The 27,187-nt window shown below is 42.4% G+C and overlaps 1 protein-coding gene across 2 annotated transcripts in view; it reads right to left on the bottom strand.

Annotated features, from left to right (window-relative positions):
• The window catches only part of plxnb1a (plexin b1a), a 64,326-nt gene that overhangs the window by 3,375 nt on the left and 33,764 nt on the right, over nucleotides 1-27,187 (bottom strand). Inside the window, exons 3-38 of one of the 2 annotated variants that reach the window (XM_056385806.1) lie at nucleotides 25,914-26,784; nucleotides 25,462-25,704; nucleotides 24,138-24,320; nucleotides 21,463-21,591; nucleotides 19,780-19,880; nucleotides 19,544-19,676; nucleotides 19,187-19,343; nucleotides 18,850-18,958; nucleotides 18,239-18,347; nucleotides 17,017-17,820; nucleotides 15,813-15,911; nucleotides 15,074-15,196; nucleotides 14,185-14,278; nucleotides 13,879-14,048; nucleotides 12,392-12,543; nucleotides 12,193-12,298; nucleotides 10,191-10,327; nucleotides 9,887-10,060; nucleotides 8,753-8,987; nucleotides 8,421-8,663; nucleotides 7,583-7,759; nucleotides 7,224-7,372; nucleotides 6,930-7,030; nucleotides 6,617-6,834; nucleotides 6,285-6,463; nucleotides 6,044-6,110; nucleotides 5,476-5,622; nucleotides 4,751-4,925; nucleotides 4,362-4,465; nucleotides 4,163-4,247; nucleotides 3,277-3,449; nucleotides 2,797-2,957; nucleotides 2,304-2,451; nucleotides 1,892-1,956; nucleotides 646-721; nucleotides 440-514 (exon numbers count right to left, since the gene is read on the bottom strand). In XM_056385806.1, the coding sequence (XP_056241781.1) occupies nucleotides 440-514; nucleotides 646-721; nucleotides 1,892-1,956; nucleotides 2,304-2,451; nucleotides 2,797-2,957; nucleotides 3,277-3,449; nucleotides 4,163-4,247; nucleotides 4,362-4,465; nucleotides 4,751-4,925; nucleotides 5,476-5,622; nucleotides 6,044-6,110; nucleotides 6,285-6,463; nucleotides 6,617-6,834; nucleotides 6,930-7,030; nucleotides 7,224-7,372; nucleotides 7,583-7,759; nucleotides 8,421-8,663; nucleotides 8,753-8,987; nucleotides 9,887-10,060; nucleotides 10,191-10,327; nucleotides 12,193-12,298; nucleotides 12,392-12,543; nucleotides 13,879-14,048; nucleotides 14,185-14,278; nucleotides 15,074-15,196; nucleotides 15,813-15,911; nucleotides 17,017-17,820; nucleotides 18,239-18,347; nucleotides 18,850-18,958; nucleotides 19,187-19,343; nucleotides 19,544-19,676; nucleotides 19,780-19,880; nucleotides 21,463-21,591; nucleotides 24,138-24,320; nucleotides 25,462-25,704; nucleotides 25,914-26,774 (6,462 nt within the window). In that variant the 5' untranslated portion in view covers nucleotides 26,775-26,784. The remainder of the gene's footprint in view (nucleotides 1-439; nucleotides 515-645; nucleotides 722-1,891; nucleotides 1,957-2,303; nucleotides 2,452-2,796; nucleotides 2,958-3,276; nucleotides 3,450-4,162; nucleotides 4,248-4,361; nucleotides 4,466-4,750; nucleotides 4,926-5,475; nucleotides 5,623-6,043; nucleotides 6,111-6,284; nucleotides 6,464-6,616; nucleotides 6,835-6,929; nucleotides 7,031-7,223; nucleotides 7,373-7,582; nucleotides 7,760-8,420; nucleotides 8,664-8,752; nucleotides 8,988-9,886; nucleotides 10,061-10,190; nucleotides 10,328-12,192; nucleotides 12,299-12,391; nucleotides 12,544-13,878; nucleotides 14,049-14,184; nucleotides 14,279-15,073; nucleotides 15,197-15,812; nucleotides 15,912-17,016; nucleotides 17,821-18,238; nucleotides 18,348-18,849; nucleotides 18,959-19,186; nucleotides 19,344-19,543; nucleotides 19,677-19,779; nucleotides 19,881-21,462; nucleotides 21,592-24,137; nucleotides 24,321-25,461; nucleotides 25,705-25,913; nucleotides 26,785-27,187) is intronic. The other variant, XM_056385807.1, reaches the window with a different exon arrangement.

Genomic DNA, 27,187 nt, shown 5'->3' with positions numbered 1-27,187 from the left:
CAGCCAACGTTACCCGAGTTTGCTTTACATTCCCCAAACTCATTATCAGAGCCTTTTCTCTTCTAATCTTAAAAGTGAAATGGTTGGAAATTAGCTATATAAACCAGTCATGCAACAAGTTATTATGTTATGTTATTATGTTTTCCTTATCATACTATAATATTGGGACTAGCTAGCATGATATCATATATCTAGCCACCAAGTGCATAGTTAAGACCATCTTCCATCTGCCATCGTTATCATTATAAACTGTCGACATGGCGACAGTAATAATGGGGGTGGGGCTGATCAAACAGTTTTACATATTACTATGTATCTACCGTGTTACTGTATTTTACTGAGCTTAAATGATTTGTGAATGTAAACGGAAGTAAAATGCATCTCAACTGCAGTGCAAGAACCCAGACCAACAGGCATGTTTTTGTTTTGTGGTACTCACTTGATCATAGTATTTGTTGATGTACTTATACAGCTCATGTAGAGCAACAAGGCAGTTGACCTCAGCAGCATAATTCTGTTTTTGGGGGGAGTAAAAATGGAGAGGTGAAGAAAGATCAGGAGGTGGAGGCTGTGAAAAACTGCATTCTTTGCAAATTTCATTTCAAACTCTACAACTAGCTTGTTAATCAAGAGCAGGTAACGTACATGGGAGAGCTCTGCCAGAGCTGAGTTCATCTCCTGGTCACTGGCGGAGATGGTCTGACGGATGTCTGCGTAATACCTGAAGAGAGAGGGAAGGAAAGAGGAAAGGGGGAAAAAACTGCATGTAAATATTGATGAAATCAACTTTTTGTATTTGCATTTTATTATTTTACGGTAAATAAAGTACACCTTGAATTTGAAATCTAACGGTAGTATTTTACAGCAGCTGTTATACAAAGCACAGAAATCAGAGCATGGAGAGTATGTACAAACAAACTGATGTAAAACTATACAACTCACAGCAGAGGATGTTTTCCTCAGGGGCCACACTCAGTCAGAGAGAGACAAACATTGTTGCATGATGTTTTACTCACTGAGCATGAAGACTAAAGCTAAAAGTCGCTTTCCATGTATCATCCTTGGAATTCATAGTTTGCTGAATGTTAACGCAGTGTTCAGTCATGTCATATTAACGTATTCTTCCAAACCCAGCATTTGTACAGTATGTTTGTGACCGCAGCTTTGAAGTGCTCAATGTGTATTAATATATTAATGGCACATATTTAATTTATACTTTTAATGTTGGCCAAGGGCTCGCATTTCATTCTCAACCCTACAGAACCCAGCTCGCCTCCATCTCCCATCGCCACTATGATTCTTAACTTTTTATTCCCTTCAATCCCACACACACATAAATAATTACTCCAGCCACACATTTCGCTTCACATACAGCGCCACTTTAACGTAGCGCACAGTGGGTTTATCAGAGCTTTTTTTTTTTTTTTTGCAAAGAGAGTAGTGAGACAAATATTAAACTTGCGAGCTGTAAAAACAAAATGAGCTGAAAGACGGTAAAATGCTCCGTACAGCTTAGAGGAATCTGTGTATTCATCACTAGGGGCGATTACATTACACATAGGAACTGTTTCTATTGTCAATATAAACTATCGATAATATCAGATTTAAATATAAGCTGGGACAATGCAGACGAGGTCTAATCTTGTTTAGAGAAGCCTTAATACATCACCAGTGTAATCTGCAGGGTCTAATGTGCAGCAGACAGTCGTAAGTGTAGCAGTCTGCTCTCAGACCATCCATGCATGGAAGCCTCGCAGGCTTAGTCTACCCTCTGTCTAGCACTGACAGATTGTCCTAGGCCTCACTCTCTCCTTCCTTCTCTCCCTCCTCGCTCTTCCAGAGTGTTTTTTATGCCTGAGGTCAGTGAGGCGACTGGCTGCCATGCTCTTACCTCTCCACCATCTGTTTGTAGCGCGGGATGTCTCTGGCATACAGCAACTTGTTGATGGGGGAGTCCTATGCATGGAAGATAAATGGAGAAATGTGTTCTGAATATCACATAAGACAGGTAATATATGCACCAGGTACAAGACAGCTTGAGGGCTCATTACTGCCGTTGTCCTATTATTTGGTTTTACACGTTTTACAAATTCCAATTTGTAATGTCCTACAATATTAATGCTGCACTTGCATTGTGATTAACTACCATGCAGTAAATTAACTCTCATTCCCGTCCCTTCCTTTATCCATATATACAGCGAACGTATTGTATACCGTGTAGTCAAGTCTTTATGGATAAGTTTGTTTAATAGCAGAGCCACAGCGGTGCAGAATAACACAGTGCCCCGGTGTGGTCAGCTCACCCGTCCCAGTTTGTGGTCAGCGATGGTGCAAGAATCCATAAAGGTCTGGGCGATGACGGACAACACAGCATCCACGTGGTCTGAGGTCTGCACGTCAAAGATGAACTGTGGGTTCTTAAGGATATTGATCCAGAACCGCAGCGGTAAACTGTTTGGACAGAAAGGAAAGAGGACGATATACGCAGGAACCTTCGGAAGATGTAACTGATCTAAACTGGTCTGGTACAGTCCGTGTATTTCAACTGTATCTTGTTGATTTTTATGAAACACAAATATGGTATATAAAACTGTTTTCCATATGTTCTGTGTGGGTGGGCTTTACTGGAACAAGATGTTCTTCAACATTTGGATGAAATTCTATTGGTGTGTGTTTATAACTTTTCTCAGATGGCAGCCCACCAGAAGTTGGCCCGTGACCCATTTCTTCCCTCTAGCGCCGTCTCATTTTACCCAAACTCCTTGTAAGCTGCTGCTGCTGCTGCTGGCCAGTTACCTGTTGGTTTTCCAGATGTGGATGGTCTCGGGGTCCGTGATGTTGTGCTGCAGGGCCTGCTCATCCAACAAGTCAAAAAAGTATTTGACAGCCAGAGGTACAGGACGACTGGTGCTGAGGATCGCAGTGAATAAATCATCCACAAACTTCTGCAGTGTGCCCTGAGGAAGAGCCGAGAAAGTGAAAGAGATGAAACGACAATTAAATAAAGAAAAAATGTTTCGATTAAAGCAGCACTCGACCGACTTCACACATGATCAGTTTATGTGCCATAAGAAGAACTGTGCTGTGAAAAACAGATGTATAATGTCCCTGGAGGAGCTTTGTCAAATCTGACAAAGTAACCCTGATGATTTTATAGTGATGTCATCAGGGTTATCTCATTTCATTGAAAGAATGTGGTCATGTAGGCAAAACCTTTTCAAATACGAGCCGAGTGGCACCGTTACCAATGGATACGATTCGCATCATGTCCGTTACCTTCATGGAGAGCAGTCGTGTGAGGTAGATCTCGGGGATCGCCTTGGCTCTCTCCCCGCCCCTCTCCCTCAGACTGCCCCTCCTGTGTTTGGGCAGCTCGGACTCCTCGCTGGCTTTCACCAGATGCCAGAGCCGCACTCCTCCCTCCTCCCCATCGTCCAGCATGGGGGTCTCTGGTAGGAGGGGACAAACAGTCGAATGAGTATATTTTGGTTAGCTCGATTGAGTACCACTGCAAGCTAAGAAAAATTAAACAAAAACTGAGGTCAAACTTAGGTTGTTTGTTCAGCTAAATTCTCAGTTTTATAATCATTATGATATTTACAGCCAAAAATTATGCAAAAAAGAAAAAAAGTGATGCTTATTTCACATGCTGCTTTTCACTTCATCCCATCCACTGAAACATAACATACTATATGTATACACAGTCAAACAGCGTCCTCTCCTGGTTAAACAGCTGACTGCATGAACATCTGCACTGATCATTTGCTCCAGCAGTAATTAGACCTGGATACAGCTGCTTATACATGCATGAAAAAAATGTGGATAAAAAAGCATCTACACTGAATTCAGTGTTTGTGACTAATTGTTTTCTGCTGCCATTTATACTCCTCATACGTATATGAATAAGCTTAGCATCTCATAATGTGTATGTATATATATATATATATATATATATATATATATATATATATATATATATATATATATATATATATACATACATATATACACTACTGAACTAAAAACTATTAAGGGTACACCTAAGGGTCGACCATGGACAATCACGCCACTATGGCTCCCTAGAAGTTCCTCTTTATATCTGTGTATATCTGAATAACACTAGTGTGTGTTAAATCTATAAGAAAAAGTGCAGGAGACTTACTTTCTCCGGGCATGTAATCATGGCTGTCATGGAGGTGATGTTTGGTGTTCCTGGGGACGAGGGCAACCGTTGCTCCATCGGGGACCTGCAATACACAGTTGCATCACAACTTTCAGACCGCGGGATACACAGCTTTCTTCTGCACACGCATGGATGAATATGTGTGTGTACTGTATGTTTGTGTGTGTCTTGCACCGACCTTGTAGTGCTGCAGTGTATTGAGGCGCTTCCACGATCCTTGTACAACTGATGTCAGATCCTCATCGGATAGGATGAGGTGACCTGCAACACCTGCACGCCACTCTGGAGGGAAATGTGTTTTTGTAACATCAAGCAAATGCGTATTTGTACAGATTTAAGACTCTGCTGTTACAGCACAGACATATATGACACATGTTGTTCCAAATAACAGAGGAAATAATCAATTTAACTTTTGATCTCTTTTATTAATTCAGGTGCACGTGGAAAGGCCTGGTATTCTTGTATGTTTTGAATATTCACAGTCAAAATGAAAACTCGCCCACAGGTTAATGTGACGTCCTGCCCACTTATCACTACACTCAGTTGCTGAGGAGAAGCGTGACTCACCAAGATGTAGTGAGTCAATGTGTGGCCTCTGGGAGAAGGACGTTCCCTTCCAGGTTTGTTCCAGGAGTTTCTCCTTCACTTGGGTGATGGTGTCGCAGTCCAAGACTTTGGCAGGAACCGTCTGGTTAGTCGTGCCTCCGCTGGCTGCCGCGGCTGGCATCACGACATTTAGTGTCTGGACAGATGAACAGAGGAGTTACTGATAGAAATGTTGAACTGTAATACATATACTACTCTGCTCTGCATTATTTCTGTTTCAGTGTTTGAGTGTCCAGCTGTGTACAGATGTCCATCCTGGTTTGAGTGAACTTTGTCAGTGTAATTTAGTCATTCAAATTTGAAATATATATATATTTTTAAAAGTGGTTCATAAAGTAAAATACAGGATTCGTTCAACTGTTCTGTTATTTTTGTTGTCTGGCACAAAGTTAGTGATATATTTTACATTTCCATTTTGTTTGGAATTAAAAAAAAGTGCTGGTAAAGGTAGAATTAACAGTATTAAAACTAAGTGCCAAATACACAAACTTAATGTCATCAAAAATATGGAAAAGAAAAGAAAAACATGTAGAAATGTTTTTTTTTTTTTAGTAATGTATACAATTGATTTTCTTGCTTGTATGGTCATGACTATAGATCAATATATAACAAACCAAACAGGAGACACAGACTTCCCCCCGCCCAACACTGACACTGCGAACCGGTGTGTGTGTGTGTGTTCTCACCAGTGTTCGGTACTCCACGTCCTCTCGGAGCAGCCGGTTGTCATTCAGCGTGTACTTGGCTTTTCCTGTCACAGCATCCACAGGTCCTTTGTCCACCTGGTGCTTTATTGCTCTAAACAGCATGTAGAAGGACTCCCCTGCCGATTCCTGGTCAGGCAGAAAGATGGAAGGTCAACAATGTCCTAGCACAACAACAACAACAACAACAACAACAACAACAACAACAACAACAACATTTTATTAAGAGACTTTAGATGAGTGTCCTGACCAAATGGTCTCTGTTGACCTCTGAGAGTGGAAGACACCGCAGTGATGAGCTGAATTTCATTTGTGTTGGTTTGACTGCAGAGTCTTTGTGACACATGTTGTAAATTCAGAGTGTTTCTAACTTAACAGATGTGTCCTTTGTTTATTATCAAATTATTGATTTGTGCAAAAAAAAAAAAAAAAAAAAAAAAACAGCAACAAAGTCATAACAACAAGACAACACATAATAATACAGCTGTAAAGACTGTTAGCTATATCATTAGTGGGTCTCCTCAATCAGGTGTGAACAGGATGAACATACCCTCAGAAAGGTGAACAGACAAATGGACATCCAGTTCGTCAGGAGCTTCTCAACCACAGATTCAGTTCTGGAGAAGGAAAAGAACATGTAAACAAATCATCTAAATACTTTAGTGTCTGTCTGATAACATAAGGTCTTAACCTTGCTCTATATGAATGTGAATGTACGTCATGATTTGGCGCTATAGAAATAAAGTGAACTGAATTGAACTACTGATGATAAACTTGATTGTCTTCCTCACCTCCTGAGCATCAGTTTGGGGTTCTTGGCCACGTACTGCTCCACTAGATCGTTAAGCAGCGTCTTCAGGATGTCTGTGAAGTACTCCAGTTTCCCGTGCAGGGCTACAGTGAGCAGAGAGGCCACGTAAGCCCGATCCCGGGGGGAAAAAGTCCGCTGGACCTCCAGAGTGTGAATAAACTGGAGAGACAACGGGAATAAGAAGATGTGAGTAAAAACCAACTTGTCTGCCTTTAACAGCAAGTCAATGGGAAAAGTGGTGTTTTTCAGTTTATACACAAGAAACAAAAAGGTTTTAACATGCTCAAACAAATCAAACAAAAACTGGCTGACCTTGGTGAGAAAGAGTTTACTGTTGAGCAGGTTGGACAGCTGAACCAGCCCTTGCTCCACAGTCTGCCGTCGACTCTCAGGAACGTCCAGATCTCGCCTCAGTGGTGACTCCTGGTGGCCTGGGAAGAAAATGCGCTCGGCATACGCCCGGTAATCCAGGAATGGAATCCCTGAACCCACCAAGTCACTGGACATGTCCATCATCTCTGTCATCAGGTCTGGGGGGGTGGGGTGAAGGTGGTGAATTAACAAGCCTCACTTTCAGAGCTGATGATATTTTCTAGAGGTTAGTAACAGAAGGTTGGGATCGTACCTGTGAACTCCTTCTTACAGCGGTCTCTCACACTGGTCTCCAGGTTCTCCAGCTGAATCTGCACCTTCTTATAGTCCCTCATGGCCTGTTTGCTCTTCCTCCTGACAAACACCAAACAACGCATAGGCAACATTTAGGTTTTACAAACTACTGTGTCAATAAAAAAATAACTTTTTTATCAATGAAAATCCCATTTTCAGGTAAAAAACCCACAGAAAAATTATAACCGGTTGAGGACAATCTGGTTAGGCAGAGGAATTAAAAGTGAAATAACTGAGAAGTGTAAGTGTTTACCTGTATATGAGCACTATGATGAGCACAATGAGAGCCACTATGGAGGCTCCAACCCCGACTCCCACCTGGGCCTCCAGAGGAAACGTGGACTGGGGCTGACTGTCATACTGCACCCGGCCCAAGGAGAAGTTCAGGTTCCCCATTCTCACCTGGAGAGCGCAGAGACGAGACGTGTTGGTGTGAAACAGTTAGAAATCAATGTTGAGACAGTTTAGTATGGCAAACACACACTGTTGTTCCTTTACTGACTAAACCATTATTCTCCATCTGTTTATTCTCACCAGGGGCCCCCGGCTGCAGTCGGGTCACGCTGAATGCAAACGTGCACTGAGTTTGAATTTTCTCTAACATTCACTCACCGTGAACTCAGGCAGACTGTCCAGGCCATCCTGCTTCTTGCTAGCTGCCACTGACGGCTGCTGGGCTGGCGGTTCACAGTACAAGTGGTTGTGGGTCAGGGTCTTGACCGAACACACCCCCTCCCCTATCCGAGCCTCCACCTCGTGCTTGTAGATGGCTAGATCCAGGTTCTCTCCCTAGAAGAGGAAGAAACAACATGAGGTCCTGCAGGAGACTCACTCGCAATCCCACAATCAGTCTAATATTGTGAGTGGACAATGTGTTTTTGAATTTCAACTACACTAGAAGTGTCACATCAGTTTGATTAGTCAGAATCTGTCATTAAACTTTGGCCATATCACATCGATATTTTAAGTTGATCAACAAGGTCAAGAACAGAATGAGGACCTTAGAGCAAGCAGCTTGTGAAAGATAAGGTGTTTATTATTATGTATATTATGATTGTATGGGCTCTGTCCAAAAAATTAGAGTTCCAGTTTCTTTCAACTGGGGTCACAAATGTTTAGGGGTTCAGACAAGATGGATTCAAGAAAAGATTCAAAACAAGACTGAGATTTCACAAAATTGTTCAGACTCTAACCCTAACCTTTTAGTATTGGCACTTGTTTGTCTTGGCTTAGGTCCAGTTGTCCTACTTGGGACTTGTTGGTCTTGACTTGGAACAGGCTGGTCTTGAGTTGGTCCCTGTTGTTCTAAACTCGGACCCTTACAACTGATCTTAGATCAGATCATCTGCACTATTCAGGGCGTGTTTGGGGAAGTGTCGGTAACTTTAACACACTGAGTAAAGAGAAGAAAGTCTCAGCTGTAGATGTATAAACGAGTATTGACACCCACCTCAACAGAGATGATGCTGCCGGGTTTGTGGTGGTACGGTTTGCTGGGGTCATTCTGGTTCAGTGAGTAGAGCTTCGGGTTGGACTCATAGCTGAAAGCTTCATTCCCCACAGTGCTGAAGTCAAAATGGAGGCTGTCCAGCAGGAAATGAACTTTGACCCCGGCTCTCCTGGCCTCTGGACCCACCGCCGGGGTCGGACACATGATGAGGGAGGAGCTGTTCACCGTGCAGCGAGACTCGTACTGGAGGAGAGTACAGGAACAATGAAATGATAAAAAACACACGCCATAGGATGATATGTTTATCTCTCTGTGTGATTATATATCCACACCTGTTTGACATGACAGAGCGCCCCCTCAGGACAGTCTGCGTCTGGGACGATCCTCCTCCATCTCCTCAGCGGACCCTGGCGATCCTGTCCTCTGGTCAGGCTTTCCTCATTCCTCCTACTGATGCTCCTTCTCCTCCTGGGAGGGAGAGTATCAGGAGGACTGAGGGTGACCCGCATTTTAGGCTGTTGGACCACATCCAGGTTCTGACCGGACACTCTGATGAGCCTGCCTCCACTGCACAGGAGTGACAGAACGTCTCATGTTAAGTTACTACTCTCCTTCTATTGTTCGTCATAGTTTAAGCGTTGATATGGCACACTGCCGCTTTCAAAAGACATAGTTGATTGATACCAGTATATTTTTGAGATTTCTCATTTTGAAACAGCGGACGCTTCATTCAATATTTAAATCTTCTGATGTGGCGTTGTCATCTCACAGGAGCCTTATTAACCGTAAATGCTTTTCTGCGCAACAAACAGGTTCCGGGTTTATACATTAAAGTCACTGGGAACAAAATGGCCGAGATCAGGGCGAGTCCAGCAGCATCAAAGCTGCCGCTACAGTTTTATATTCAGCAGTAAAAATCCAAATATGGCCTCCTCTGGAGAATCACAATATGCCTTTGTAGTAGAATTAGGGGGAATTTTCAGTTTTACATTTGCATTGGCACAGGTGTGGAACTTACAGATGTAAATAAAAGGTGACAAATAGTAGTGAACCATAAATTCAAGGCCAATAAATAAGTAAATAAGTAAATAGTGAGTGTATTTGGGTATAGGCTTATGTAGTTGTTGAATTATTCTCTTTGGAAGTTCTGCTTCACAAAGGTGGACTTTTTCCACTCAAGGTTTCAGGTTTCACTCAAATGGCCAATTAAAGAATAAAATATCATAAAAATGTGTTCAGGCATTTTCCAATAGTTAGATTGAGTTTGAGATATATATGTGTGGAATTTAGTTTAGTCCAGTGGTCCAGCAATTTTAAACATATAGAAAATTATCTTTCCAGAAACAGTGTCATCGTTACTCGGGACAATCCACACAGAACATAATGTCAACAGTGTTCAGTGGAAATAATAAAGAAATAGTCCTTATATAAAAACCATTAACAGTGCCCCCATTCCACCACTGCACCTGAGAAAGCTTTTGGACGGAGCAGCAGTCGTGATGTTGGGGTTGGGGGTGTAATGATACACCAGACCCTGCAGGTGGCGCTCTGCCCCACCAAACCGCACAGTGATGCCGTGTTCTCCAGTTCTGTTGCTGCCTTTGGTCAGACAGCTGATCTGATCCTCATGGATGTTCAGCCTGAGTGAAAAACGTTTTACATTTTTAACCAATTTAAGGAAATTTTCTCCCGCAAACGATCGTATAAAACAGTTGAATGCATCATCTGTTTACATGATAATGAAGTTCATGGTTAATTAGAGGCACTTACACCATACACGGAATTCCTCCAATCAGGACGCTGACTTCACTTGGGTGTCCAGTCCTCAGTCTCCGACCTCTGATGGTAAGAGACGAGCCCCCCGCCTTGGGCCCTCTCTGGGGGAAGATGCTGCTCAGTACGGGATCCTGATAATGAAGAGACGAGGATAAGAAGAAGAGAAACAAAGGATGAGATGCAAAGATGAAAGAGAGAGAGAGAAAAAAAAAGTATAATCAATAATCTGATACTAAGCGGGGTGATTTATTGGCAAGATAAATAAGACACCAGGGCATTCTGGGAAACACTAGAGGGTTGCCTCACAGGCAGCCAGTAAAACAATTAATCTGCTTGTCACTTGGGCCAATTAATTAAGACTGTTGTCAAACCTACAGACCTTTTACAGTAATGTAATGTAGGAGATGAGTTGCAGCGGTCCACTTAACATTTCACACGGCACAAGCTCAAGTGAAACCTAATTAACAAAAGCACATCGGAGCTGTCGTTTCTTTGATTATTCAGAAATCAGCAGAGAGCACTTTTTTTATTTCTTGGATGAACAAACGTGAACATTAAACATTTACATTTGTGGACTGTTAAAACCATTCATTCATTCTTGGTGCTTCCCTGAAGTTGTACTCGACTGCTGACAAATCACATTTGTATCACATTCTCCTAATGAGGCGGTTCAGGATTAAGTTTTTAAAGAATACCAAGGGGACCCCCGTCTCAGCGAGGTCTTGGTCCGTCTGCTTTGGTCCACACCCAGGAGTGATTACTGTGTTCTCACATACAGAACGTAACTGGAGCAAACTCAGGGGAAAAACATGCCAGAAATCAAAACAACTGCTGCCTGTGAACTGGGTGTAAAAAATACCCTGGAGATGTCTTTGTTTTCAAAATGCTTGTTTAATTGCTCCTGTGTAGTTATAAACTCCTGCAGGGCCGAGGCGGGCGAGCTGACAGGGTGTTTGAGTCATTTTTGGAGATAATCAGTGCGTCTACATGTACTTCAGTAACAGGTTGAAGTTGGCTTTCTGCTGTAACCTGATTTAACACCATGTAAACAAGGAACCCTGTTTTCCTATTTGCGGTAGGGATATAGAGAAACGTGATTTCCCCTGATAGATTTCTATTTGAACAAGAAAAAATATGTGTAACTGTGTTTTAATGTCCCTCCCTAGACATATTTTAAACTATGTAAAAATACTCTGCTATGATTAATATTTTGTTTAACATGGTTTTCCAACCTAAAAAGTGACCCAAAAAAAAGTGAAACTGGGGCTGGAAGCAGATCTACGCTTACTTCCTCATTGAGATTTCTGGATCAGGCGCCATCTACCACCGCTGCTGCTTGTGCTACGCTGACAGGTGTAAGAGCAGAGAGCATCAAGACCATCAAGAAGACCCAGTCTCAGATGAGGAGTCAGACATATCAGAACAGTTAGCACAGTTAGCATCTTTTATTTGTTTATGTTGTTAGTTAGCTTGTAACTGGCAGTGACTGACACAGTGTTAGTGGTTGTGCTAATGCTAACTCTCATTATCTGTACTGTTTTGGGTTTATTTTTGCCCCGCCCCCCGCCCCCACGAGTTGACAGGATTGGTTGGGTTAGGTTGTATGAGGTATGAAACCCTGGCTCTCTGAATCTGTTTTTATGAGACTGTCATTGTTTCACTGCAGTTCCAAGGTAGAAATGCACAGTCATGGCACGACTGATTATTTCTCTCATGTTTTGTTTTGTATTATATAGAAATTTCAAATCTTCATTGGAGGGTTTCTTTAAATCAGACAACTAAATGAATAAAAATCAGGAGACAGTGTCTTGTATCACTACTGCAGTTGAAAAATGTAACTATGTTCTCCCAAAATAAGGTTTGGGGTCAGAGGAGAAATCTGATTGTTGACCTTCTGCACATATAAGTAGATTTACAGTAACCAGGTGATTATGGTGCATGTGAAGGTAACCTAGTTTCGTGAGTGTACGTAAAACACACTGACTGCTGTGTTTACCTGGAAGCTGAAGATCTGAGCCGACAATCCGAGACCTCCTCCCCTCACTTTCACTGAGGCCTGGCCGCTCTTCTCTCCTCCGCTGCTTGTAGTCTCACACACGATCCTACAAGATAAAGACGTGAGGTTGTTACAGTTTTAAAAAAAAGGTGGAAAATATTTCACAAGCAGTGTATGTTCAGGTGTAGCGCTGCCTTGCCTGGAGGAGACTTCATATCTGCTGTGGATGACGCTGCAGGGGATCCCGGCGACTGTGACTGAGTTCTGGATGTCTTCAGCTCTCTGCCCGAGGTTGGAGCCTGAAATAGTCACTACTGTCCCTCCCTCTACAGGACCGGATACTGGGTCCAGCTGAAACACAAGAGGACCCAAAGTTTGAAATGTATATCCTGCGCTGTTCTTGAGTTACTGCATTAAACAAGATCGCAGTCCAAACACACGACACAGTCACACAGCACCACGCCGACGTAATGCCTCAGATAATTGTGCCATGAAGATGGGTGTTTAGTAGGGATTTGGTCAATATCATTCATGGAACTGGGTTTATGCTTGGCTGCAGTCACTGTATTGATAAGAATCTAATATAGTGTAAACATTCCCTCATTTATTTGCCTCTTCAATATTGTATGTTTTACTCCACTGCATTTATTTTACAGCTAAAGATATTACTTACTTTGCAGATTAAAGTTTCACAAACAAAACATATGATAAAGTTGATAAAAATGATAAACTTAATGACATATGATGCATTGTTACACATTTAAACCCAACAGTATATGTAGTAAAACGTCTCTCCCCTCACTCCCTGTCATCTCGCTGCTGTCTACCCAATAATAAAACACAAACAAATGATATTGGAGGGAGAATCAACGAAAACAAAGTCAACAGTAAAAATTCACTTGCGTGGCACAAAGTGTGGCCAGTTCGATGTTTCATTAGGTTTCATCCTGAGCTGTATTTTGAATGAAAAGGAATGAAGGGTTTGGAGTTGATGGATAAGTCTGTTCTGATATGTCTGAGCTTCACTGTGCAGAACGATGTATGTGTGTGTGTAATATACATATATCTGCTGAAGGGGAAAGTTTCTCTAATGCATTGAATCAAGAGTTTGACCCACCAACAGGATTCTGTGACATCACAACTTCTCTGGAAGCCAATCGTGGTCCGGTATCAAACTTGCACGAGTGTATCGTGCTAACTTGAAGCCTCCAGTGTCATATACTGAGAATGGACTTTACAGTGAAGGAGCTGTCTTGTGACAAAATACGATTAACGTCTTGTATTTAGTAGTTAAACCTTTGAAATTAATAATATTTGCATATTCATAGACTGGATTTTTCCATGAGGGAGAAGGAATAACTGTCATTTCTACTATTTCTAACTCAGGAAATGATCCTTTTTGGTAGGAAAAATAATATATCAGAAGTTATCATTCCACGCAGAGTATTTTTTTCCAAACTTACTTAAAATGAATAAGTGCAAGTTTTTCTCAACTCAAATAAAAGCAGTTCCTGGTAAGAGTTGGTCCATCTGTACATTCACATCACATCATCACAGCTGTCCAGACAGTGACTATTTACAGCACAAAAACACACACAGAACTATAATCACTATGTTTAAATCTACTATTTCTCTCAAAAGCAAAAAAAAAAAAAAAAAAAAAAAAAAGTGGTAAGAAATTCTCACAAAGTGAATGACAGGTGCAGGGCAGGTGTGTTTGATCTCATCGGTGCAGGAGTCCTGGTACACGCAACGAGAGCTGGCAGCCCCCCCACACCAAACACAGCCATACTTAGGGTCGGCAGTGCGACACCGGCTGCAGTCTGACCGCCCCACTGAACAATTGAACAGAGTCACTGCAACAAGGGAGAGAAAGAAAAACTGTGAGGATTTTATGTTAAATACGTATATATAAAATATGTTCCCATTACTACTGTATGTAAACACATGATGTCTCTCACATGCAGAAAAAACACGAGGACAAACACCCACCATACAGATCGTCGGCGCTGTCGATGAGGAAGTTGTTTTTCCTCCTCACGTTGATCATGGCTGGGTATTCCTCCATCCGGACAGAGTAGGCATACTGAAACACAGCGGTGCACAGTAAAAACACCATGAACACTGCATGTCACATAGTATATGAGCTGATGTTATGCACAGCCGTAGCACTTAATGTATGTGTCAAATGATCCGGTTATGAGAGATAACGAAACGCACTCATGCAAACACAAACATACAGAATCAAGACACGACAGTTTACTGATTTTTGTGAGTACAGCCGGCCACTGCTTCATTGGTCTAATACGGGATCGGTTGTGACCCGTTAATTCGTAGTGATTCTTTATTAATGCTACCACAAAGATGGAGTTTAGTGCATAAGATTGAGACAGACAATCCGATCAGCTGTCCATCTTCAACAGTTCATGAAAGCATATCCTTGTGTTGCTGTTGCACAATGGTGCCTCAAAATATGTATCGACAACTCATGAAAAACGGTGCATTTACTGGCACAGTTGGAGTCACGAATTTTACATTTCAAGACTGATGCATAAACGGAAGAGGATCTGGGTAGCTGACATGGGACTAGCAGCCACAGTGGTTAGGACGACAAAGAAAAGAGTAGCATCTAAAGAAATTTAAATGATCTGCTGAAAATCAGAGAACAGTGATGCAGAAATACTGGACACGCTACTTATATAACGCTTTGTTTCTTTAAGTTTAAAAATGTCCATGTATGAAAAACTGAACATACAATCACTTAGTTAAAACACAACATTAACAGGGAGCTGTAAATTAATACATAGTGTATCCTTGTCATTACCTCCAGTCTTGAAGACTTAAATCACATTGAGCTAATTGAATACATTCATTTTCTGACCTGGTGCGGTTGGCAGGTGATAAAGAAGACTGATGGCTGTGTGGCATCCGGCATCACGGAGGCATCCACCACCACTGGCTGGTTCTCAATGTCCAGCACACACTCGTAGTCAAAATTCTCATCCTGGATGAACACGACCACGCACACGCACACACACACGTACGCACACACACGCACGCACACACACACACACACGCACACACACACACACACACACACACACACACACACAAATTTAACAAATTTTGACCTTTCTCAGGCAGGATACAGTCGATCATTTTTATTATCTCAAGACCACACTGTCACTGCAAAAGCTGCAATTCATATTTAGGATAAAAAGAAATCCCTGTGGTCTTTTCTTTTTTTTGGCATTTCTGTAGTTTTTTATAGTGATAGTAGAGACAGACACAAAAGTCACGGGGGAGAAAGAGAGAGAACGACATGCAGCAAATGGTCCATGCTGCTGTGATGAGGACTCAGCCTTAGCGCACTCTTACCAAGTATTTACTCTGTACTCATCACCCAGCAAAATCACTTGAATGTGTTTGTACAATATGTTTCTAAACCTTATAAGATAAGATAAGATAAGAATCTTAAAAAAGATAAATAGATAAATATTTTTGTATAGTAATCTCGTCATCCTTTAACTCCAACGTATAAAATGAACATGAATTCAACTTAACTATAGTCTTATTCTACTGAGGCAAGGTGCTGTTGAACCTAGGGATGGTTACGTTACCTGAAACAGGTTCAGATGTTGTCCCACCAGCGTGATTTTCCTCTCCACGTTGACAGGGAGGAGAGAGGAATCCTGAACTCTCTCCACACATGGACATTCCTGATGATACATTATTAATCATTATAGTAAGACATGTCCACTAATAGGAAAAAAAAATTCAGCCATACGTTAAAGACCTACATCTGGATTCATTCTATCGTAAATAGCCAACACTATGTGGACACCTGTTCTGTGAACATCTCATTTAATAACCATGGGCGAAAATGGAATTAGAAATATGTATTACTGTTATGCTATTAAGCCCGGTTCATGTTCCTGTTCATACCAGAGATGTTTGAAGAGGTTCAGGTCTGTGCAGGTCACTCAAGTTCTTACATCATGATCTTAACATATTGAGACGGTCCACATACTGTTGGTCGTATAACGTAGAGGATATAATCAAACTAAAATCATTTTTGATTTGGATTCTGTAAAGAAAGTTGAATTTTTCTCTATGAAAACAAAGGACTGCAAAGAAAATGGGAAACATAAAAAAAAAGGAGAAATACTAGGCAACAAAAACACGCCACAACAAAACGCACGAGCAAAACACAAGAAGAGACTCGACTTCATAAACAAAGGGAGAGCATGCTAGCTATCCCCTTAGCTAGTAGGACAAGATGTATGTTCTGGGTGTGTGTGACATTATCATCTGCAGCTAGTATTGAATGAGGTGAACAGGAATGATATGGAGAGGGTGGACAAGTCAATAAAATCTGTCCGTGCCTTGAATTTCTCAGTTCCATCCTCACATCTGAAATTACATTGATTGTGTGTCGGTCATGTCTTGTTGACAGCACAACTAATAAAGATAGCCTGGCCCTCCAAATAGTATATAATGCGTTAACTATTGAGCTTTGGAGGGGTTGGGAGGTGGATACCTCTGCACTGACCAGGCTAACTGTTATAGGAAGGAGGAAACCAGGTAAAAACCTCCTGAACAACCAACACTGAAGGAATCCTACCCAGCTGATTCTTGGGAGACCCTTTAGTGGCAGAAACTATATACTGTGCGTTTTAACTGTAGCTTCATATTTAACAGACAAAGACGGAGGTGGTATCAAACCTCTCACCTGACTTTTCAACAAGAAAACAAATCTAGTTTTCTCACGGTGACCGTGCCAACATTTCTACAACTAGCTGCACACACGGCTTCTCCACTCACCAGGAAATAAGAGTCAGTCGAAGAGTCTGATTGGTAGTTTGCTGCGGAGTCAGAGTTGGGGTCATCAACCGTTTTAGGCGATTGTGTGTAGATGACCGAGTTTTCGCTGGCACCTTCAACAGATGAACCTGTTACAGAGTCCACCTCAGTCTCTCCCTCTGGCTTCTCCCACTCACTCAACCACGGAGGCGAGTCGGCCTCTTTAGTGTCCTTATCGTCACTGATAGAAAGGTCAGTTAGAAGGGCCTCTTCGCTGGAGGTAGTCGAGCTTACGTCGGAGGAAGAGCCCACCGCTTCGCCAGACAGATCTAAAAATCTAAGGTCAGAATCTACCTGGCCACTAGTACTGCTGGGTAATGTAGTGTGGAGAGTTTCATCAGTGATATTTAAGGTGTCCGTGTCGTCACCCTCTGAAAAACCTCTCGTGGTGGCACCATTTCCCTCTGTCGTTCTCTCTGCATCAGAAAGGGACCCGTCTACGGTGATGACATCCGTGTGGACGGTGGTGGCCTGGGTCCTGACAAAGGGGGAAGTTGTGGGCAGGGTAAGGGGTGCTGTAGATTCAGCATTAGGGGTGGTGTTAGGTGTCACTGTGGTGGCAGTTGAAAGGGCAGCTGCTGTGGTTGGGGTAGGTATTTCTGTGGGTGGTGGCTGTGTTGTTGTTGTTGTTGTTGTGGTTGTGGTTGTTGCTGCTGTTGTTGTTGTTGTTGTTGTTGTTGTTGTTGTTGTAGCAGCCCGGACAGTGGGGGGTAAAGGGGTCAGGTTTCTGGTGGGTGGAGGGATGGTGGGTGTTGGCGGTTTGAACTTGATGATGAAGTAGCACAAGTAGGCAAGCGAGGAAAGGAAAAGGGCAAGAAAAAAAGCAGGGGAGGAGACAATATTAGGATAAAACAAAAAGGTATGTAAATACATTAAGAAGCAACTTATGGGTGACATTAAGAAAAAGATTCATGGTAAAAATAAAACAAAAAAAAAACAATTAAAAAGGCAAACAGAAAAAAACAAACACTACACCAAACACAGCAAACAGACAGAACATGCAGAGACTAATACGCACACCACGGTGCACAGTGCAGAGTGATCGATGCTTAACCAAACAAACCTAATGCTTTTAAGTTTCATTACACAGTGTTTATCTTAAATATACAACAAATACAACCCTGAAATCCACATGTCCAAATCCAATCAAAATCCTTCCTTTTCACACTTAAGGTGGACTCACGTTTCGGTTGTAGATAGTGACTCCTTGGCTGCAGGTGTGTTTGTGTGTGCAGAGATGCTGGTGGATGCACCAGTTACACCCCCAGCGGCTGCTAACACACCCTTGGCATCTTTGCAAAGCACAAAGCAGGGGTGCAGGTGGAACGACAAAACAAATCATGATAAAAATTAGTGACCGTAAGAATGTAATCTATATCTATACTTCTAGTACCACTACTATCTACTCTTTGCTGTTGTTGCACTTGCACTTCCTGTGATCTTTCTACTTTCCACTTGATATTCATACAGGCTGCTCTGTATCGGGAAGGAATAATTTAACTTGCAGTAAAGTCTTTAAATTATTATTTGGCAATCCTGAATTTGTCAAAACAACAATGCACTGCTGTAGTTATGAATGAAATATAATCTAAATCTAATCTTCAAATGTTACAAACTCAAAATAACTTATCAGACCTGCAAACCCACAATATATTTTGCTAGAGTAGATCTGATACTAAGTGTTGAGTGACGTGATGTGTTTGTGCGTGTTTGTGCGTGTGTGTGTGTGTGTGTGTGTGTGCGTGTGTGCGTGTGTGTGTGTGTGTGTGTGTGTGTGTGTGTGTGTGTACTCACGGTCTGCGTCCAGAGAGCTCCTGAACCAAGCTGCAGTTGTAGAAGGTGAATTCTGTCTCTGCCACTGTCACATTTATGAAACGCAGTGACAGGGTCACCATCACGAATTCTGCAATCAAACAAATCAGTATTATACATTATATTATATATATATATAATCTGACCAACCTTTCTGCCATAAAAGCATTACAACGCTGCTTTTTGTAAATTTCCAATTTGTGATTTGCGTTACAGATTTAAAAACATGTTTCTTGTACCCAACTATTGTATGATTTGTGTATACTGAAGAAAATGGACCCATTTGCTATAGTTGCTGACCAAGTACAAAGATACTCACCATCTCCATGGCCAATGGGGGGAAGACTGCTGGCATCAGGGGTGGAGCATGTTACACCAGTATTAGTGAGGGACGCAGGAGTTTCTGTGTCCTGGAAAAAGCAAGAGTAGAACTCTCTCTTTCGTAGACTGGGGAGGCCCTCTACTGACACTGTGATCTGTGGGAGGGGAAACAGAGAAAGAAAAATAAGAAAAAGATGGAAACGGAAATAAGGCTGCCCCCACTACACTAAAAGGGATTGAATATTTTTGTAGGAGTAAAACTGTGTAATGTGTAAGATGTATGAATTCTAGACAAACTACGACATCAGGCAACAGGTTTTGCATGTACTGCCCACTCTCCCTCCCCCAGCATTACATCATTTTTCTCCCCGCGGCTGATGTTGTAGAGGCTGAGGTGCTGAAAACTGAGGCACTGCTGCGTCTGGTTGAAACTCCACAACCACTGACCCTGCAGAGCCCCTCGCTGGCACTCCCAGCGCTGACCACACCTGAAATAACCACAGAGAAGTAAGGCAGAGAAATTGGCAGAGTGAACGCATGAGAGCACTTCTTTCTTTTTTTTTTTTAAACAACACATGCACACTGACACACCTTCCCTCCAAGACACACCAGCCACAATAGGGATCTTTGGCAGACAGACAGGACTGACAGTCCAGGTGATCTCCACATTCTGCCACTGGACGCTTCTCTACCTGGAAACGACAGAAACGTGAGGGTCAGTATTCAGAGGCATATTTCTGTGGTGGATACCAGTGGTACTTGTCTCTTAGTTCCACATTTCTGGTGTTGTAGATTACTGAAGCACAAGTTCAGTTAAATGGTTTTTAAAATATTAAATCGTAAAAGGGCTGCTGCATTATCAATAATATATTTTTCATTTTTCAAACTTACCTGCTAAATTCTTAACATGATTGCTCAGCTCACTCAGTCAGTGTTTCTATAACCTTGTCATAAGCAATTCAAAGAAATCTGAGTCCTTCACTGAGACCTTATAAAAGGACCTTTAACGTACCTAAGAGCGTCTTGGATTTCTATGATTGCCAACCACAATGTTATCTTACAAACTGACTGAGTAGGCTGAGAGAACTTGAGAACTTTTATGTGTTGCTCTCTTTTTTTTTGTTGCTTTTATTGTTTGCAATAACATAACAAATGACATAATATCAAATGACCACTAATAGATGATAATCAGAGGGCTAACTAGCTCACCCGGATAGCTACAGACCACTACAGACAATTTAATATCAATGAGTGTGACTTACATTAGGCCAAATTGTGCGGCTGAATGAAAAAGTAACATTAGCCTTCTAAACCATCCAAATTAAACTTTGCCATACTTTACTATAGATAGCTAACCTATAGTTAGATTGTCTCAGCTTCAATTTTAACCATGTATTTTTTCAGAAAGGTTACTAATTCCTGTGTTAAGCTCCATTATTCCATAATATTACCTGTTTATGTTACCTTTTTTGCATCTTGCCTCTTACAGGGTGTTAGCTTAACTACAACTTAGTGCTCTTGCAGCTAAAGTACAGTCTATCATGCTAGTTAGCTAAAATTAGCGAGGCTAGCTTATAATGCCAGCTTTTTGTTCCAACGCTATCTAGTCCTAAACATATGAATGTTGAATGTAACTTGAGGCTGCAGGTCCACATTTGAATTAAGATGTTCAGTGGTTTAGAAGTGACACAACCCATTCAATGTGTAGACCAGCAGTTTCCCAAATCCATTTATCAGCTTCTACAGCTACCCACACAGAGACACTCTATAGGGAGTGTGCCAAGACAATGGAGGCCACTTTCTCTGATCAATACGATTGTTATGTCTGACCTTACACCTCCTGCTGACTGTTGTACCCATCACAGTGGGGTTAGTGACCTTTGACCTTGACAGCCAGCTGGCCTCTCTGTTTTCTTTTATGCTCTTTGCCTCTTATTCTTTTATCCTCTTTTTCAGTGAGAGAGACGCAGCTTGAGGAAGTATCAAAGCCCGAAAAACTCTGACAGACAACATTGTGTGACGATGAATGACAAGCCATGTTCAGTCTCGTGTATGGAGACATCTGGGTGAGGGGCTGGATGGACAGGCTCACCAAAACGGCTACGGCTGTCTATACATCTGTTGAGTAGTTTTAACGTAAAAACACATGAAACCTGTGAAAGTTTACTTGCTAACATTGACTGCTGGATTCCACATTCTGCTTATTTATATATTTCACAGAAAATGATACTATAACTCCCTAAAACTGTTTAGTCGCATCCTTTGTAGACTTACACTAGTTTTGGTCATGATGTAGATGTGTGCTCCATTCTGATCCAATACAAGGTCACTGTTAATGGGTGAGTTAGGATGGATCGTTGTGTTCGCATATACCTCCACCGTGCCATCCTGGCCAAGATAAACCTGAAAAACAGAAGACGATTCAGAAATTGTGGTATATGTGACATATAATAAATATCACTAGCAAAGGATTTGTATCTTTAGACTGGCATTTTTAGACAAAAGCGGCATGTGCTGCAGGACTGAAATGAAGGGCTGTCAAAAAACACAAAAGGAATATCTTCTTCAGCTTACAAATCAAAAGCAAATCAAATCACGCTTGTGCAGGATCGCAGCAGAAGTGGCCATGAATGTGATTACCACACAGTCAAATCTAATATGAAGCACAGGAAGACACCTCTGGCTTAAGTGATTCCCAGGCCTTCAAACTCTCATGTTACCCTAATGTTAATGAGATTAGCAGAGGTTTTTCATGCTTCTTTCCATAAAGCTCTCACTTGATCACTGTGAACAGCATGGAGAATCAGTTGTCCCATTAAGAGGATACACTCAAAACATAATGGCATTGGGAAAGATGCTCTGTAATGCTTGGTGACGTACACATTTCTGCTGTTTGTTGCTCTGCATGTCGTATTTAGCAAAGAATATGATGGTGTATTAAAGGATATGTTATACATATACAACACCCAAATGCCATTATGAACACTATAATCCTTCCCCTTGAAGTGATCCTTTCATTCAATTTCTATATAAGAGGCTTCACCACTCTGATATAGGCAAACCAAGCTGAGTATCTTTCAAAGTTCCCACTTTAAGTTTCCTAAGACAGTATTATGTTGTTAAGCTTTGGGGGAAGGAAAGTAACACAAACTGTAAATGTTGTACTTAAATAACTGTAATTTTAAAGATTCTCAGGTTGTTCGTGATTAACCCTTAATCAACAATAACAATTTTGACCAATTAATACCATCAGTTAAACAGTTAAAACTAACCCCAGAGCCTTTCGAAATGCTGCTATTTCTGAATAAAAATGAGTAGACAGGCTGTCCGCTAGACAGAAAAACATACAAAACCCTGAAGAGTAAATTAAAGCACCACTCGGACTGGATTTATTTCTCTAGGAGAGGTGGGGTGATTTGGGAGGAAGGCTTTTGTCTTTCTCTTTTGGCTTTGTCCTACTGAATGTCCATATATATTACAGACCATATCCTGCTATTTCCTGATGGTTACGATCCCATCCAGACCGATGAGTTAAATTATCAAGGAGCACAGTGAATATTTTATTCCCCTTGTAAAGTTAACATGTTAATTAGGGAGCTTTAAGGATGCAGGCAGGTGATTTTTTTTTATTTATTTTTTTCAACCTTTGGACGGAACAAGACTGGTTGTTTCCCCATGCTTTCAGTCTTTGTGCTAAGCTAAGCTAATCGTCTCCTCGCTGTAGCCTCATATTTAACAGAATGTGGTATCAATCTTCTCAGGTATCGCTCAGCGAGAAAGTGAAGAGGCACGTTTCCGAAAATGTTGAACTACTCCTTTGACAGGACACTTCTGTGCACGGACTGAAACTGTGCTGCGATCAACTTTGTGACACTCATTTTGTCCCCAGTTTGACTGACCATCCCAAACACACACACACACACCCACACACACACAAAGTCCTGTATCTGGACACTGTGGAATTTGACCTGCTGTGATACGATAATCCTGTTACAATAGCTTACTTGAGATGGCTACATGGGGTGCTGCTTTGATCTGCTACCTAAAAGTACCGTGTCTGACATTGATGTCGCACTCTCTCGCTTTCACTCACACGGCAAAACAGACCTAATAGACGATAACCAACTCCTTGAATACCTCACGTAAGAGCAGAGTTATGTCTGCAGACCTCTTATCTCAACCGCTACATGTGATTATCAGATCTATGCAGATGTTGTTCTAAAAGGTGGTGACAGGGCAGCTGGACATTACTGTAAAAAGCTGCAATCAGACCTCAGACAAACAAGGTGAGACCCAAATCACAAATGTATTTTGGGCAACACATTCCACCAATCCTTCCAAAATAAAAAAATAAAAAAGAACTCAACTATTAGCTCCCAAAAAATGCATCAAGTTCAAGTTTCCAACAATCACATACTGCAGTCCACAGAACAAAAAGCAAATGTATTAAGCATGGGATAATGCTGGTATGCAAGTCTGTGTGTGTTGGAACGCTGTGAATCTCAGAATGACTGGAATCTTCCAGGCTGTAATCACATAGTAATGCAGAGGTATATGGGAACCAGCATAGACTTGGACAAATAAAAAAAATAAAAAAAGGTTTAAGTGGTGTGAGGTGTGTTTGCTTTGCTGGGAAATGATTCATAGATGAACTGAAAAAGTGCAGATGGGAACTGCCTCAAGGGCAGGGCTGTATGGATGACAGTATTAAGTAAGGCCTACCACATGTGTGGTTGCAGTGACTGGGAAATTAGGAAACTACCATAATAAGATATTACCTAATTGTATAAATATTCCCATGATACACAGATCTTTGTTATTCCTGGGATGCGCTGTTGAATTGTCCAGGGCGTCTCCCTGCCTGGCACATGCCAGAACAGGCTAAAGGGCGTAAAGAAACTGGCACAAAAATAAAAAAAAGGATTCATGACAGCAATGTGATGAGCTACCTTGTGTAGAGTCCCTCTGGAGTCTCCAAGGAAGGCGATGCTGTGTCCGTCTCTGACACTGACGGCCACAGCGGTGAGACGGGCGGCTGAGGTGTGCCACACGGCCTTGGCCTCCAGCGGCGCCCGGCTCGCCATCGGACTAGGGGTGTGGTCAGAGCCGCAGGGATACGCCTTCAGGGTATTCTACGGAATTTAGCCACAACGGAAAAGGTTTCGTTAGATCGGTTTGTCCCTCCATTCGTCTTCCATTCCTTCCTACCACTGCCTTAAGAGTCACTGAATCCTCTTAATTCATCATAAGAGGATTGCACCGTAAGTTCAAGCAGACTCATTCAGATAAGCCAACTTGCTCTTTTGGTCTGGCAAAACAAGCGCTCCAAATCCTGCTTTCCAGTAAGTCTCTGAGCTCTGGCTCCAGATAATTGGCCCTGACGGAGGAGGCAGAATGGGACATCTTGTTTTGGTCTACTTAAGAGTTTGTTTATTAAAAAAAAAAAACATGAGCTTGGGGACTGTGATCTAATACATCATTCTTGTCCACTCGTCTGTCAATCATCCCTCTGTTTTTCTTTCAGCATCTTCTTCCTCTTCAGTCTTCCTCCCTGTTACTCTCTGTGCTACAGTCTGTCTATTCCCATGTTTCTATTCACCCCCCCCCCGCCTCCTTCCTCTCTCTTACTCTCTGTCCTCTTATGTCAGTGGGTTTCAAAAGAACTCCAATCCTTCCTTGTCAGTGCTCATTAAGCAGCGGCACAGCTGATTCAGGGGTAGTTTGGTTTATTGATCCCTAACGATCCCATTAAATGGTTCTGAGGGCTGACGGGACCTGAGCGGCTGCAAGGCAGCGGGGGGGGGTTCACTGGAGGGCTGCAGCTGGGCAAAGCTACTCCTGGTGCATCCGTAAGGCACTGGGCCTCATTACAAGACTTCCAAACGTCCATTATATATATATATATATATATATATATATATATATATATATATATATATATAGCCACAACTTCTTCCTGTTTCTCAGCGTAATCTTGCCGGTGAAGTGATCCCTTGTTTTGCCTTTCACTGAGTCAATATATGTGAGGTACAAGAAGACAGCAGGAAATAATACATAATGATGTATAGCCCTAATGTGTGTACTATAAGGCAATTATCCATGCTCACAAAGTAGAAAACACTGTAGCACGCAATTCACCTAAGGGAACCAGAGAGAAACGGTTATTGAAAGAATCACTGTTTGAAAATCTGCCAGATATTTGCTTTTCTTCCATCAAAGAAAAGGTGAACTTCAACATCAGGTGGATGTTGAAAACATTTCCCGTGTCCTTACCAGGGGCAGGTTGGCACAGCTGGACTTGACCTCGTACTCTATGTAGGCCACTTCCCCTCTTCCCTCCACCCGCCCATCATGGGTGTAGCAGAGGTCACGCGTTGAGTCGATGTGCCTGTCGAGCTCATCCAGAGGGTAAACGCACAGGGCCGAGGCATCCAAGGGACTGTTGTTTGTAGAGCCGACATGGGTGGAGAAGACTCCCAGCAGATCCTCGCCTTGCCGGCCCGCACCTTGTCCCACCTGTTGCAACAGAGGCGTGGGAAAGAGTTGGGAAAGTTAAACACAGCCGGTATCAGAGGAACTATTGTGAAAGCATGAGTTGAAATTCATGCGCTCTGATGAAAAAGAAACTCCATTATTTCACTATTTTGAGTTAGTGCTTCCTACATGATTTCCAAGTACTGATATATTAATATGATTTGGAGGAACATATAAAAGTAAAGAAGTACCTGGGCAGCTTGGAGCAGGTTGTACGTCCTTGAATGAGAGCTTGAGGATTGGCAGACAAGAGGAACTTCCACATAGGAATAGTAGGAGGTGTCATCCAGGCACACTCGGGCAGCATAGGTCCGGTACTCCCTCGATGCAGACTTGATGTCACGGCGGTAAAACAAGAAGTACACGTATGCGCGCCGAGTGAACGACGTCACAAAATGGTGGTCGTACTCTGACAGACGCCCAGCTACGGCCAGTTTAGCTGTCTCCTCGTAGGAAAAGATGGGTTCTGATGAAAGGTGGCGGGTAGAGATGGGTGGGTGGCTGGCGGTATAACCCCTACCCACATACATTACTGTCCTACCGCCACGAAGCCCCACCACCAGCCCCACGGTCGACACTGACGGATCATTGGCCGCAACATACTGTGTATCCACGGGCCTCTCGGTGGAGAAGAGAACCTTTCTGATTGATGACAGGCTGCGTTTCTGGCAGGTGCCCTGGTGGACGCTCCCGCAGGTGATCAACTCTGACGCCTTTGGATCCACCAGCAGTAATTTATTGTGATTGCTGGTTCTCCTTGCCTGGGGACAGTTGAGTTCAGTGACCGGGGGAAGGCAGTCTTTGCTGTCACTGACCGGGCCCGTCATCTCCTCTTGTTCCAGCCGCAGTCCATCCAGTCCGTCCAGCTGGAAGAGGTGATCCCTGGCCCCCACGTACACCTTCCCCACGGAGGGGTCAGGGTGGAGCACCAGGTGCTGGAATTCGGTGTCATTTCGGGAAAAACTGGGGTAGGAGCGACGATGGGCAGAAACAAAGACGATGGGGATGAGGAGCGAGAGCAGGGTGGAGTTCAGAGCCTTCCCATGTAGCATGGCAAATATTCTGCCGGGAAAAACAGAGCAGGGTTACAGGCCTGCAAGAACAGATGTTTGAGGTTAAACAGCAACATTTAATAGGCCTAAAAGCTGCTTCCATGTAGTTGAGTACAGTTACGAGTTAAAGAGTTTTAGAGAGCTTAGGTTAAGGCTGGGAAAAATGTTAAGATGTGGGGAGAAGCTCTTAAAAATTTAAGCTAGCTTTTTCTTTCTCACACACACACACACACGATTCAACCATAACAGATTTTATTCAACAACAACTGTTAATATTCTAGATTTTCTTATGTCAACAAATCCTATGAAAACCAACCATCAATACTAACAAGTATTGTCTTGCAGCCAAAGCCAGACATCCACTGCTGAATAAAATCTATCAAAAACACTTTAATGAGCCACACTGTTGCTCC

The sequence above is a fragment of the Seriola aureovittata genome, chromosome 9 (genome assembly GCF_021018895.1).
Source record: "Seriola aureovittata isolate HTS-2021-v1 ecotype China chromosome 9, ASM2101889v1, whole genome shotgun sequence".
In the NCBI taxonomy this organism is placed as follows: Eukaryota; Metazoa; Chordata; class Actinopteri; order Carangiformes; family Carangidae; genus Seriola; species Seriola aureovittata.
Note: the sequence above shows the minus strand (reverse complement) of the source record. Positions and strands in the feature narration are given on the sequence as shown.